This window comes from Camelina sativa, chromosome 17 (assembly GCF_000633955.1).
Source record: "Camelina sativa cultivar DH55 chromosome 17, Cs, whole genome shotgun sequence".
NCBI classification, from domain to species: Eukaryota; Viridiplantae; Streptophyta; class Magnoliopsida; order Brassicales; family Brassicaceae; genus Camelina; species Camelina sativa.
In genome coordinates, this window is record NC_025701.1 from 9,976,227 (window position 1) to 9,989,949 (window position 13,723).

Below are 13,723 nucleotides of genomic sequence, written 5' to 3' on the forward strand. Positions count from 1 at the left end.
GAACAATGATGAATGAATCATTAAACTTTGGAGTAGAATATGAAAAGAGGCTATATGTTTTAAAGTTAACATTAATTATGGACATGTGGCAGATGCTGGAATGATGATGTGGCACTCATATGGAGAGAGTTAGCCAACTTTCATATATATGATTAGCTTACTTAGCAATGTTGATTTTATTTGAATTTTTTTAAAATGTCTGCATCAATCTTGAGTGAGTGATCTTCTCCTTTAGAGCCCAACTCTTCCTCTTCAGCACAACATCTCAATATAAGATGAAAAAGTTCAACTTTAGTTAATAATGATTTTTACAATTAAATATAGAACAATGATGAATGAATCATTAACTTTTGGAGTGGAATATGAAAAGAGGCTATATGTTTTAAAGTAAACATTAATTATGGACATGTGGCAGATGCTGAAATAATGATGTGGCACTCATATAGAGAGAGTTAGCCAACTTTCATATATATGATTTAGATGTCTCTTATGGGAACGTCTTGTCTGTTTTAAACATTAAGTTCAGATTTTTGAGTGTTGTTGTTTGGTTTGGAAATGTATGTCTTCATATATAGTTGAGATTTTTTGTTAATTCTTGTTTGATGTTCTTTTGTTAGACCGGGATGCTGCTGATCAACCCGCTGGTAATGTGGTAGAGGAGGAGCTAGACATCAAAGACGTTGAAGATTATGATGTGGAGAATGTGCTGGATAAGCAAGAGACGCATGATTTGTTCTGTCCAAACTGCGACTCTTGCATCACCAAAAGGGTTGTCCTAAAAAGAAGAAAACGGAAGATGCGTCATGAGCTGGTAGATCCAATGACCCACATTACCAGCGACGTAGTTTGGGATGGGAGGAATCGGCTTTGAAGCCACCCCTGAAAAGGATACAGGCGATTCCAATTGGTTTAGTTCAATTTTTGGCTTTAACCAAAAAGGATCAGCTGTTCAGCAAGGTATTGTTTGGTTCCTTTGTCAGTGTCATCAATCGATTCATGTGTATGACATTCCATTATTTTCGTACTTCAAAACGGTGATGCCAGAACTTCAGGGGCTACTTTGGTGTCTAGTAGAACTAAAATTGCAATGTCTCTCCTTTTGTATCCACTATGGTGCTGAAGGTGGTTTGTATCATTTACGCATTAATTAGAGTAAATCAATACTTTACTCTTATGTTTTAATTAGACATCCAAAAATGACTAATGGGAAGACAAAAATTAAAAATAAGAATGTAAAGAGATTAATATTATTTTTAATATTATTAAAAGATAGTGACACTCATTTGAGGATGTCCAATGGCCATGCTCTAATGAAGAGAAAGACAACAACGGTCATGTACGATTATCCCATATATATATATGTTATTTGAGAAGTAAGATTTTATATATTATAAAAAAAGATCATGATCAAGTCCCTATCTGATTAGAATGCCTTTCAAGATGAAAGTGGAGAAATAAACAGCTTTGGGAAATCGATGTATATCATCTTTATAGAGAAGCCTTGATAGGATTAAATTATTATTTACATCTACAATTGCTACACCTATAATTAACTCCGCATGACTAAGAATGAATCAAATTCCCATCATAGTTACACAAATAAAATAAGCCCAATAGTTGTAATTAATTACACACATGGTGAAGTCTATTTTTTGCTTAATTACATTATATACCAAAATATAAATGACGAAGAAGATTTCGTTCTGGTTCGACGCCTGTATGTGGTATGTGCTATGCATGGTAAATCTCATTACTGTCGCGCAATAGAACTTGATGCAGCTAATGCATTTGTAGACATTTAATTTGTTGTCCTTTATGAGTGTAGCAAATGATGTGATATTGGAGTAGCAAACTAATGTAATTTTCTATAATATATTTGGATGCAAAAAATAAAATTTAAGAATAAACTCTCTAATCATGTAACCAAGTATAAATGTTAATTTGTGTATTTAACAAAAAGAAATGTTCATATGTTTATTTCTGATTAAAAGTACATTTGGCAGAAAAAAAGATCTATATTTCTAACCAATCCACACATTAAATAATAAATACATAAGATTTCTTTTTTCTAATTTGAAGATTATTTGATAGTTTTGTCTCTTGGTAAAACTGATTCTCATTTTGGGTCTGCTGGTGTCATTTTTTAATCTAACTGTTGAGGTTAGTTCTTTTCACTAATCTAAGGGCTGTGGTTTATTTTCGAAAATTCATTAAACCAACGGGTGTCTTTCAGTTGCAACTTTTTTATTCACGTACTTTTGTGAAGCATCCCTTCTCCCTCTTCTCACAACCTTTTGTCGTGCCTCTTCATCCCGCTTTGTTAAAGCACCACACTCCTTCGCTCTCATATATAGAGATTCCTAACAGACCCTGTTTATCAGGGTGGCATCTTGATTTTGTATTTACATGGCCAATGATTGCTTTATTGTCGGTAGTTGTTATTTCCCCTTAGAGATGCCACCGTCATATATGATATTTGAAGTCTTCTTTAGTCTCCAGGTAATATGTCGCTTTCAGTTTTCAAAGTTCTCCTCTTTTAGTTACAAACAGAGATTGTTTTTTTTGTTAACCGTGGGGATCCTAAAGGCTTTCTAGGCCCAAAGACTAATCCCACGAGACCCACGAGAAATCCACGTTTTCTTACCACTTAAGGCGTCTATGGGTGGCCAAGGGGATTTGAACCCAGGGCGGAAGCTCCAGCTGGAGCCCCTTTACCACTAGGCCAAAGGCACTTGGTTAACAAACAGAGATTTTTTTTTTTTTTTTCTTACCGTTTTAAATTAATAAACAGATGATAAGCAATATAGCTAATACGTGGTTGATTCAAATTTTGGAAACCCAATTTGATCCAAAAAAAAAACGGAAAGCCAGAAATTAATTTAAAACGGCCGTAGATTTACTTAATCCATCGTTCTTGTTGTCTTGTATCTCTAAAATCTATATTATGAAAGATGGGCAACTCTCTCCATCTGAGTGACACATCAGCAGTGGAGAGAGTGCCACTTGTTTATCCTCATTAAAAGCAAAGAGACCTATTTATGTATTTTTTTTTGTAATATCCGTGAACCGAAATCCCGGTTTGGGAGTTGCATCGGTCGATGCAGATGTTGCATCGGTGGATGCAAGGTCGAGTTCCTGCGTTTTGACTTAAGTTAAACGCTGCGTTTTGGATAAAGGAAAAGCCCTTAAGCTCGTGTTTTGTCTCATTAGGCGTGTTTAGCCGCTTTTGAGAGAAACGGAAGAAAAAGAGAAGTGTTCTTGATGTTCTTGGTGATTCCTGGAGATTTGAGGTTGTTCCTGTAGAGATTTGTAGCTGGAATCGTTGTAGGAGTTTCCTAGAAGCGGTTTCTCCTTGTGTTTAGGTTCAGATTCGTCTTGGCAAAGGTAAGTGCAGGACCATGGTTTATCTAAGCTAGAGAACTCTCTAATTTGCTTGTTGTGTGTTGTTAGACTTGTTAGGTCGTTAGTTTGGACGTTAGGAAGCTTTCTTGTGGCTTGGGATCGAGTTTTGTGGTTGTAGGAACGAAGATCCGGCGAAAAGCTTCGGGGAAACACGATGCTCGACATTGCATCGATTGATGCATATCTTGCGTCGGTCGATGCAAGTGCGAGGACGGCGCGTAAAACTCTAGGGTTTTTGTGTTATGTCGAGTATGCGTCGGTCGATGCAGATTGGGTGTTCGTCGATGCATGTGTAACTTGCATCGGTCGATGCAGCTTTTGTGTCGGTCGATGCATCCCCACGTGGTACCGGTCGATGCATGTTGGTGTCGGTCGATGCAGAGTCCTGGTTTGTTATTGTTGATTGTTGTTTGATGGTTAGAGATGACTCTATTGCTTGTGTGTATAGCCCAGTAGATGGGAGGATTGCCTTACTGAGTGTTTATAAAATACTCATGCATTGCAATATGTGTTTGTGGTGCAGGTAAAGGCAAAGTGTGATCGTGGAATCAAGGCGATGAAGAGGAGGATGTTCTAGGGACTTGATTGGATGATGTCTGGCATTGCTAGATTGCTAGAGTTGAGTCATTAGAAACATTGCTAGGTTGCTGATTTCATGTTTTCTGATGATTGATTATTGGATATGGTTTATGTTATAATATTGGTTATTATTGGATATTTATTGGTATTGTTATTCCGCTATTGGTTGTGATTGTGATTAGGTGGCTAGTGGGTATGAGACCACTAGTTGTAGTTTATTTACTATATTATATTAATTATCTAAAAAAAAAAAGTTGGTCCTTTCATTTTTTATCACAAAAACAGTTTCAATATTTACAGAAAAGATTTAGAGAGTCTTATAACATATCCCAAAAAAGTAGATACATCACCAAAAGACAAAAAAGACATCAGGATTGAATCAAAAAACCACTTCTTCCTCTCGGCGTAAACCATGAATCTATGGATATATGGTTTAGGAGTTACAATTTGTCAATAATTTGTAGAGTTGCAGCAATGATAGAGATATTTGTTAATAATGTAGAGAAATTCATGAAAGTTTGTCCCTAAAAAATATTTTTTTGAAGAAGATTGGAGTTTTGTTCACTATCAAATGGAAGATAATTGAATAAAATTGTAGAATGTTGGTTTAGTAAAATACAAAGATAAAGAAGAATGGGTTTTCATATTCTATCTAATATTTAGAAGTTGCCAAAAAAAATTAAATAAAATTCTTATAAAAAAATTCTAGAGTTATATTCAATAAATTGAAGAGATAACATGAAAGGAAGATGTATATCTTAATTCTCTCTATTAAAGAGTTAACCAAGCTGCAATCGTGAAAAATTAAAATGTTATTATTTCATAGTATATAACTGAGAAGCTAAAAAACTCTTTATTACAAAATATGCATCCTTAGATCAAGCTTTCACTTGAAATATATTTTTAGAAGTTTTAGACAAGAATTGTAGAATGTTTAAGCTCTCAAAACAAAGTTGTCCATGCATGTATCTAATAATTCAATTGCAAAATAAAAAAAACCTATTTGAAGTATTAAAAAAATCAAAGTCAAAATTATATTTTTCAAAATTTCCATAATTAAAAAATAGATAAATTCTACATAAAAAACATAAAAAACGATAAACTATAAGCCCACGCATAGCGTGGATATTCATCTAGTATAAATTAATCATGATTTCCTTTTGTTACATGTCATCGAATATGTCTATTTGAGTCATATTGATTTGGTTGTGAAAAATTTTGACGCTTATATGAACAAATTGAAAATTTTGATCTATTCCTATCATTAAATATTTTCTTACCATTCTTATTTTTTTTTCCTGATTTTGTTCCGTTGAGAATATTTTCTATTTCTTAATGTGTGTGTAGTCTATATGTAGATTTTTTCTATAAACTGTTGAAAGAGGAAGTGATGATGTTTCTCTTGGCATTGCTTATGTTCCTTAAAGTACTAATCTATTATTCTCTCTCAAACTTTAATAGAGGGAACTGCCACCAAAGCATGCCGTTGTCATCATTCTTTCGTGAGGACGCAAAAGAGATTAAGCCAATCTTGTGTTGATATTTTTGTTGCCAATGTTATGTGTGATGTAGCTGTCTGACTAATAAAAAGAAGTAAGATTGTTCGATGGAAGGAGCAATCGTACAGAGGTGAGGGAAGATGTAAAAACAGATTAGGAGGATACCAGTGCGACGAATAGAGAAAGCTGTGAGGAGAGGGAGAGTGGACCAAACATCCTGGAGGTTGTGGGAACAGCTGGCGAGCCATGCCATGGTAGTGGCCAGCTTCGATGATGAGAAAAGAATGAACGTAAATGATCAGAAAGAGGATGTAGAGTTTATCTTAATCATCTGATGGTTTAAGAATTATACTGTCATAATTAGGCATGCAAGAGAGGAAATATATGGGCGAGAAATACATGTTTCTTTTGAGAAGTTTATTTTTCTGAGGTATTTTTCTGTGGTATCCCAGACCTATGGAAGGGTACGAGACTAATATATAACAAAGTTGTAGCAGTAAATATATATGATATAAGTTCCAAAAGCAATGGCTCAGACGAGGAAACCAATTGTACAGACGAGAAAAACCAGTGAATATATACTTTAATTTTGATTGAAAAAAAGTGATATTACTTCCAACATATCTTACATATTGTTTATGTCATCTTCTTTTTACAACAAAATATATATATATATATATATAACAGTGGTGAAGATATGTTTTTAATTCTAAGACACAAACTTTGTAACTAAAATTTGGAAAAATGCTTCGGCTACAAAGATTTTAATTTTCTTCTTATTATCCTATGTTGATTCAAACATGTTTTTTTTTGTTCTTTTCCCTTTTCTTATTCTTTTCATAAAAGTTTTCTGCTACTATTACATTGCAGGCAATTTGCGTTAAGCAATTTCCATTTTTGATAGATTTATCTTTTTAGTCAATTTGGTTGGTTATAGCTATGTGTTTTATTCTCTTCTTATTTTTTGTAAGTTCGAGAGAATAATAATTTAAATTTTGCTTTTATGTGAATATCTTTCAAAATTGATTATTTAACTATGATTAGACAAACATAGATTTATATATCTTATTAACATTGTTCTTCTATTGTCATTAAATTGATTTTTCGTATTTACAAAAAAAATATTATTTGATTAATTTGGCTGATTCATGTTAGGCATTATTTCTGAATTTCATATATAGTTAAAGGATTAAAAAATAATGTTTTCACTCGAAATGTGAATTAACAATGTTAGTCATTTTAAGTTTTCACTTTTCCCGTCTACATCCTAGTTTTTTTAATAGGAATGTAAATATCATTTTTTTAAAAAATATAGGGGAGGTTTTACAAAAGAGTTTAACCTATTACTGTAAACTTGCCAAGAAAGAAATAAAAACAAGATTTACAACCAAATGTTGATCAGTGTATCTTATTTAACAAACTTATTTAACAAGTTTAAGACCCAATTTTTATAAATGAATTTAACTTCCCTTAATTATTAATAATGAATTTTTGGATCTTGTGAAACTAAACTTTGTTTTCAACTCTAAGCAATAAATGCATAAGTATGGCGGAGCTCATAAGCTTGTATGTCTTTTATTTTCAACTAAACATGATTAAGAGACACATATAATTGTTGTTATTTAACTGGAAAAAATGGTATGCTTTTTTATATGTGTTTTTGAAGACATTTGCATTTCATATGAGCTCTACCATTTTATACGTTTTTAGTAGTCAGTGTCACGTTTAGGTTCATGTTGACCAATTAAACCGGTGATTATAACCAATTTCATCAAAGTATGGAAAAGGAATAAGGATTTGTGGGTGTAAATGTCAAGATTAATCGATACTTTGATAATAACTGGTGAAGTAGCCGGTTTTTTTTGGAGCCAGTTCAGTTCCAGCACCTGTGCAACCAAGTCGACCAGATGATCAAGTCTGGACTGTTCGAGTAGCTCAGCGCTTTCTATGACCCTATAGTAGATCTATGGCCAGACTTGGGGTCCGGAAGACTATAGGCGTAGAGGAGTTCGATCAGTACTTCAGAGTGTACCCGAGGGAGAGGAACACAGGAGTGTGGGACTTGGGAAGAAAGGCAGCCTACAAGGAGGCTGTTAAGGGCATGAAAGAAAGGATGTGTCTGGTTGTGAAGAAGTATAAAGAGAAGATCATCAAACTGATAAGAGGCGGTTGGGAGATCAAGAAGCTTGATGCTATGGGTGCCATTATGACCGAGCTGAATAAGAGTTTAATAGCATTGGGAGAAGGAAGGAGTAGCATGGAGATTTTACAGAGGGACGTTGTGGAGGAAAGCGTCAAGACGGTGAACAGCTTCTTGCTAGAAGGGTAGTTTTTTGTTTTTCAATTAAATACGTAAATTGTGTGTTAAAAAACAGTTGTAATTTGTGTGTAAAAATTAAATAAAACTATAATGTATGTTTTAGAGAAAAAACCATCTTATGCTTGTATATGAGTTCTTAAAAACTTTTGCATTTCATATGAGCTCTACCAAAATTTATGTTTTTAGTAGCCAATGCTGTGTTTAAGTTCATTAGGACCTATTAAAGAGACAATTATGGCTGATTATATCAAAGGACGACAAAGGGAGAAGGACATTGTCGAAGAAAGTTTCAAAATTAATTGTCGTACTTTGATACAATTGGTCATAATCTCTGCTTTAAAAGACCACATTGTTTAAATGTGGCTTGCTTAAGTTCCTATGAACCGCAGTCTCTTAAAAACATAAATATAATATGGTAGAGCTGATATATTGCAAAGGTGTTCAAGTACTCACATAAAAGCATAACATAGTATTTTTCTTCAAATCAGACAGAATTTTATTTATTTTTAACATACATTTAAAAGAAAAGAAAAAAAAACACACATTTACATTATATAATTAAAAAAAAAAACTACTCTTGCAACAAAAAACTGTTCACAGTTTTCACACTTTCCTCCACTATGTCTTTCTGCCATATCTCCAAACTAATCCTTCCTTCTTCCAAGGCTGCTGAACTCTTATTCAGCTCTGCATGATAGCCGCTGTGGCATCAAGCCTCTTGATTTCCCAGCCACCTCTTATCAGCTTAATAATTTTCTCTTTCTGCTTCTTCACAAGCAAACACGTCCTTTGTTTCATGCCCTTAACAGCCTCCTCGTAGGCTGCCTTTCTTCCCAAGTCCCACACTCCTGTGTTCCTCTCCCGCGGGTACACTCTGAAGTACCGATCGAACTCCTCTACGCCTATAGTCTTTCGGACCCCAAGTCTGGGCCCTAAATCGACTATAGGGTCATAGAAAGCGGCCAGCTGTTCGAACAGCCCCGACTCGATCATCTTGTCGACTCGGTTGCACAAGTGCTGGAATAGAACCGGCTCTGAAACATCCACCCAAAAGATGCAGCAGTTGTACTTTAGGTCCACGCAGATGGTTGAAAGCGCTGAGCAATGGTCGGCTCAAAACGCTCAGCAAGGAGAGCATGGTTGAATGAGTTGGACCCACCAACTATAATAGGGAGTTTCCCTCTAGAAACAACTTCAGCGATAGACAATGTCGCTAAAGAGCGAAACTCTCCTGGGGTAAGTTCACCATCTTCCGGTCACCTTGCTCATTGAGTGGGATGAGATTTGTTGCAATCTCTATCCCACTATATACTTGCATCTTATCTGAATTTATGATCTCTCCAGAGAAATGGTTGGCGAGATCGACGGAGAGGCGTGACTTGCCAGTGCCTGTAGTACCCGTGATGAGGACCACCTTGTCCTTGGGAGTGTTTGGCCCTGATTTTCCCATGCACATGGTCACTGATCGTGGTCGCTGCGAAATGGTAGTGACGGTGGAAAGGGGAGAACGGAAAAATGATGATGCCAAGGTGATGAATGATGACAAGGTGATGAGTGCTGCCATTTTTTTTGGTAGAGTAGAGATCACAAAACTGAATTGGCTTTTTTGCTGTTGTTGTTGAAGGAAATTTTATCGCTTTAACTTAAGTTCTCCCCTCAGTGGTGGTGAGCCTTCTTATTTAACATGTTAGTAAATGCAAATACGTACATGCATGCATATCCCTATACAGGCCCAGCCCACCCCTAAAACAGTCAAAGCATCTGCTTTAGGCTACATAATATATATAAAAAATTTGGGTTGATTAATGAAACAAGTTATTAGCTAAGTTGGTTCTGTTGTACAAAAATATACCCCAGTTCATGGGTTTGATGTCTCCAAACAGCAGTTTTTATATTTTTTTTAATTGTTTGTATCATATGCTTACAGTTAATATATTTTATAAAATACCTTGTATAATAAATGCTTTAGGCCTAGGTAATCTTAGGACCGGTCCTGTCCCTATATATTATAGTAGTGTAGACACATAAAGAGAAAATTGTAACTGAAGTATTGGAAATGTGTAATATGATGATTTTGTTTCTAAGCTCATAAATATCTTTGACAAATTTTGTCCACTCCATTGCTAATTTCTTTGTTTTTATATATGTATTACGTACTAAGTCAAGACCAAAAAACAAAGATGCATACGCATGTTTCATGTTTGTCACCCTGACATGCACGAAGAAATTTTGTTTTTTTAGTTTGTTTTAAAAAGTAAATTCAAATTAACTTTTAAACATTGCATGCATCCTTATTTATTCATCCTTATAACGAGGAATTTGTTTTTTGGACTGGCTCCAAAAACCGTACAAGTTTCGACCATGCCCATGTTTTAAAACAGCTTACATGTAACCGTCCAAACCACAAGCCATATTAAAGTTTGGATGATGAGAGAGATATTGGAAGCTTCGAGTTCCAGAGAGATTAGCCAAGGCGGGAATTAAGAGAGATGCCCCAGTGAGAAATTAATTTTTAAGTATAAATAATGAAGTACTTAGTGTTAATACGTTACTTTTGAAAAATGTCTTGCGTGTCAGGGAGGAGAAACAGAGTACATGTGGATTTATAAGGTGAAGTTTAAATCACTAACTGCCATTTTAAAAGAGGGGATCAGGAGGGAGTAGTAACGCATACATTCAAATGCTTTTTCAGATAACCCGGAGAGAAATCTGAAGACTCAAACAAACTGTTTTGGTCAATATATAGTTAATTTTTCTGATTTTGAAACGTTTACTGAAATACATTAATAAGCATTTCACAGAATTTGATATGTGTCATTTCCAAGAGTGGGAGCAGGACGGTTACGAAGGAAGATTCTAAGAAATTGATAATGATAGCAAACAGTATAATTTAGCATGTGTAAGAAATTGATTTTCACCATATCATTCTTTTTTTCCTACTAATGTCAACAAATGTTTTTTAAAGAACTGAACTTTTGTTTCAATCGTAAGAGACTAGATGTACTTACGAGCTTGTTTTGAAATCAAAGATATTTTACTGTGATAAATTTGATTTGATTCTGAAATCTATGAAGAAATTATATATTACCTAGCTAGTGTCCTTAATTCTACCGAAAAACATCAAGCACGAGTCCTAGATGCCATAGATCGAGTGTCACTGACTTAAGAGAATATATGGAGCTAAATCCATATTAACCTTCTTGAACATAAAAAAAAAAAATATTATTTCAGTTCTAATGTCTTTAATGATCTGTTTGTGTGTGTTTTCCTTTTACTTTTTAAAAAGTGTTTAAAAAATATTATAAATTCTAATTTAAAAGTTTATGCTTGTATTATTATTCCAAAGCATTAATATATGATGACTGAAAAAATAAAACTTTGAAAAGCTAAGCTTTAAGATCTTTGAAAATTGTTGAGTTTTTAAGAACTTTTTCTCTTTTTTTAAATTATTAAAAGGTTCTGGGCATATGCCCATACATCCCCTCATGCTAGGGACCAGAACATTTTATATGGTCCCCTCCCAAAGGTTGTTCTTCAAACCGGCGACCTCTGGACTTTGTTAAAGAAATCTTTACCAGTTGAGCTATCGACGTTTGGTTTTTTAAGAACTTTACAAGATGTTAGCAAAGTATTAAGTTAAAATTGTTTGAAGAGAAACTAAAAGTAACACATGCAAATAAAATCATTTGTAGAAAGATAGATAATTTTGAAATTATGAAAGTAATTTGAAAAACTTGACCAAACTCTTATTTAGTTAAATATGTAAAATTTTATGAATACCATCTCATCACATGAAAATTTCTCTAAACAAACTTTTTTCAAGACATCATCTTCTCTAATCAATAAATTTTCCTAGCTCAACAATTATCGAAATTTTTACCAGCTGTTTACAAATTACCTGCAGCCATCGCGTTCATTGTGGAGCCTAGATGTTGGTAGACAATCGAGCAAGCTTCGCTCCTTGATTTCTTGTCATAGTGAGCAACACGATTTGTGTCTCTTTACCTCTTTTTTTAGTACTTTCATTCCGATTTGTTTTTGAAGATTTAAAAGAAAAATGTATGGAACGTTTTTTAGAAATTTTTTTATTCTGCTTACATTTTTATATACAAGTAGATTTGTTGTTGGATGATAGAATCTATGTTTCTTGCAACACGCGTAATGAGGTGAGTAATGTTGTTTAAATTTTTTTTTCTTTTATCTGCAAAATTTTTAGATACAAAGTTATTTGTCGTTGGACGATAGAATCAATGTTTCTTGCATTGAGAACACGCGTTGCGATGTGAGTAATGCTGTTTGATTTTTTTTTCGATTTACAATTTTTTTATAAAAGATAGAAAGTAAGTTTGTCGTGGGACGATAGAATCGATGTTTATTGCATTGCAAACACGTGTTATGATGTAATTTATGTTGTTTTGTAAATATTTTATAAAAAAAATAGAAAGTAAATTTGTTGTTGGAGAATAGAATAGATGTTGATAGCATTGTGAACGCGTTATGACGTGATTAATGTTGTTTTAATTTTATTTTTTGATCTACAAATATATGTAACCGGATGTGCTAGTTTTTAAGTTGTTTTCTTTTTTAGATCGTATACTTTGGCATTCTAAACTTACTAGTAGAAAGATGAAAAAAATATACTCCCTCCGTTTCATAATATAAGATGGTTTTTAGAGAAGATTTTTTGTTTTATAATATATGATGTTTTCAAGTTTTTATGCAATTTTTAGATTAATTTAACTTTTTATATTGTCTCTTATATATTAATAGAGAAGCACTTTCAAAAAAAGCTGAGGTGTCGCGTTCACAGAGCTCATGTACTTTTTTAAATAAATGCTTTTACTTCTCATTATTATTTACATAAATATGTCATTGAAATATTATGAGCTAATATTTTTTACTATTAGTTTTTTAAAAATAAAATATTTAATCAACTATTAACTCGGAAAATGTATTTAATTATCATTTTCAAAACCTATTTACTTATTAAAAATAAATTACATATCGAAAACAAGAAAAAAAATTATTCATTTATTTACCACTTTTTTATCATATTTCTCATTGTATTTTTAAACTTAAAATTAGTTTGTTTAAATTAAATCGATTAGTCTAAAAAATATTGCTTTATCTATTTAGTGATATAGTGATATAGATAATAATGTGAAACATTAAATATGTGAATTTGATTTTTAAAAACACAAAAAGACATCAAAACTTTCTACACCACCTTATAATTCTTTTCCAAATTCAAATATTTTACGGGTAAAACATATTTTACATAAAATAAACATATTTTCCAAATTCAATAGGGTGAACCGAAATCGATTTCTTCAGACTCAGATAGGCTCATACTTGTTTCCGCCATTGTAGTTGCTCTCAAGTTTTGTTTCTAGGTTTTACCTTTTCCCTAAGTAAATCTATAATATATACTTTTTATCTGAGGAAAATAAAGTTCACAAAGTCGTCGTTTACTAAAAAGATTCAAAGAAGTTGAGTTTTGATGGGCCTTTGGATTTCCCCTTATGAGCCCAAAATTTCAGGGTTCATGAGATCATATTTCATTCATTCATCATCCTCAACTGAAGTTATTAGTCCTGAAGTAAAAGCACTACGAGATTCATAGTCGTAATCCATAGATATTGTTCTGTTTTCATGATTAGTAACCATCAAAATAGTCCATAGATATATAATAGTATATTGTTCTGTTTTCATGATTAGTAAAAAAAATGGCTCATTTGCTTTAAACCACCAGAAGAAACATACCCACTTAGATACCAACAAGAAATATGATAATAACTTATAATGGTTCTTAAAGATAACTTCCATATTAAAAAAAAAAAAAAAAAAAAAAAAAAAAAAAAAAAAGAAGGAAGGAGCATACCACGTAAGCAAGGGCAAGACAAAGAACACTTCCTTCGCAAAT

General features: G+C 33.2%; 1 protein-coding gene and 1 pseudogene across 1 annotated transcript; one reads left to right on the forward strand and one right to left on the reverse strand.

The window, feature by feature from the left end:
- Positions 7,447–7,809, forward strand: LOC104759328 (adenylate isopentenyltransferase 6, chloroplastic-like). Its single transcript, XM_010482274.1, has one exon. It carries the CDS (start codon positions 7,447–7,449, stop codon positions 7,807–7,809), a length of 363 nt encoding a protein of 120 aa, XP_010480576.1.
- LOC104759329 lies at positions 8,345–11,858 on the reverse strand (annotated as a pseudogene).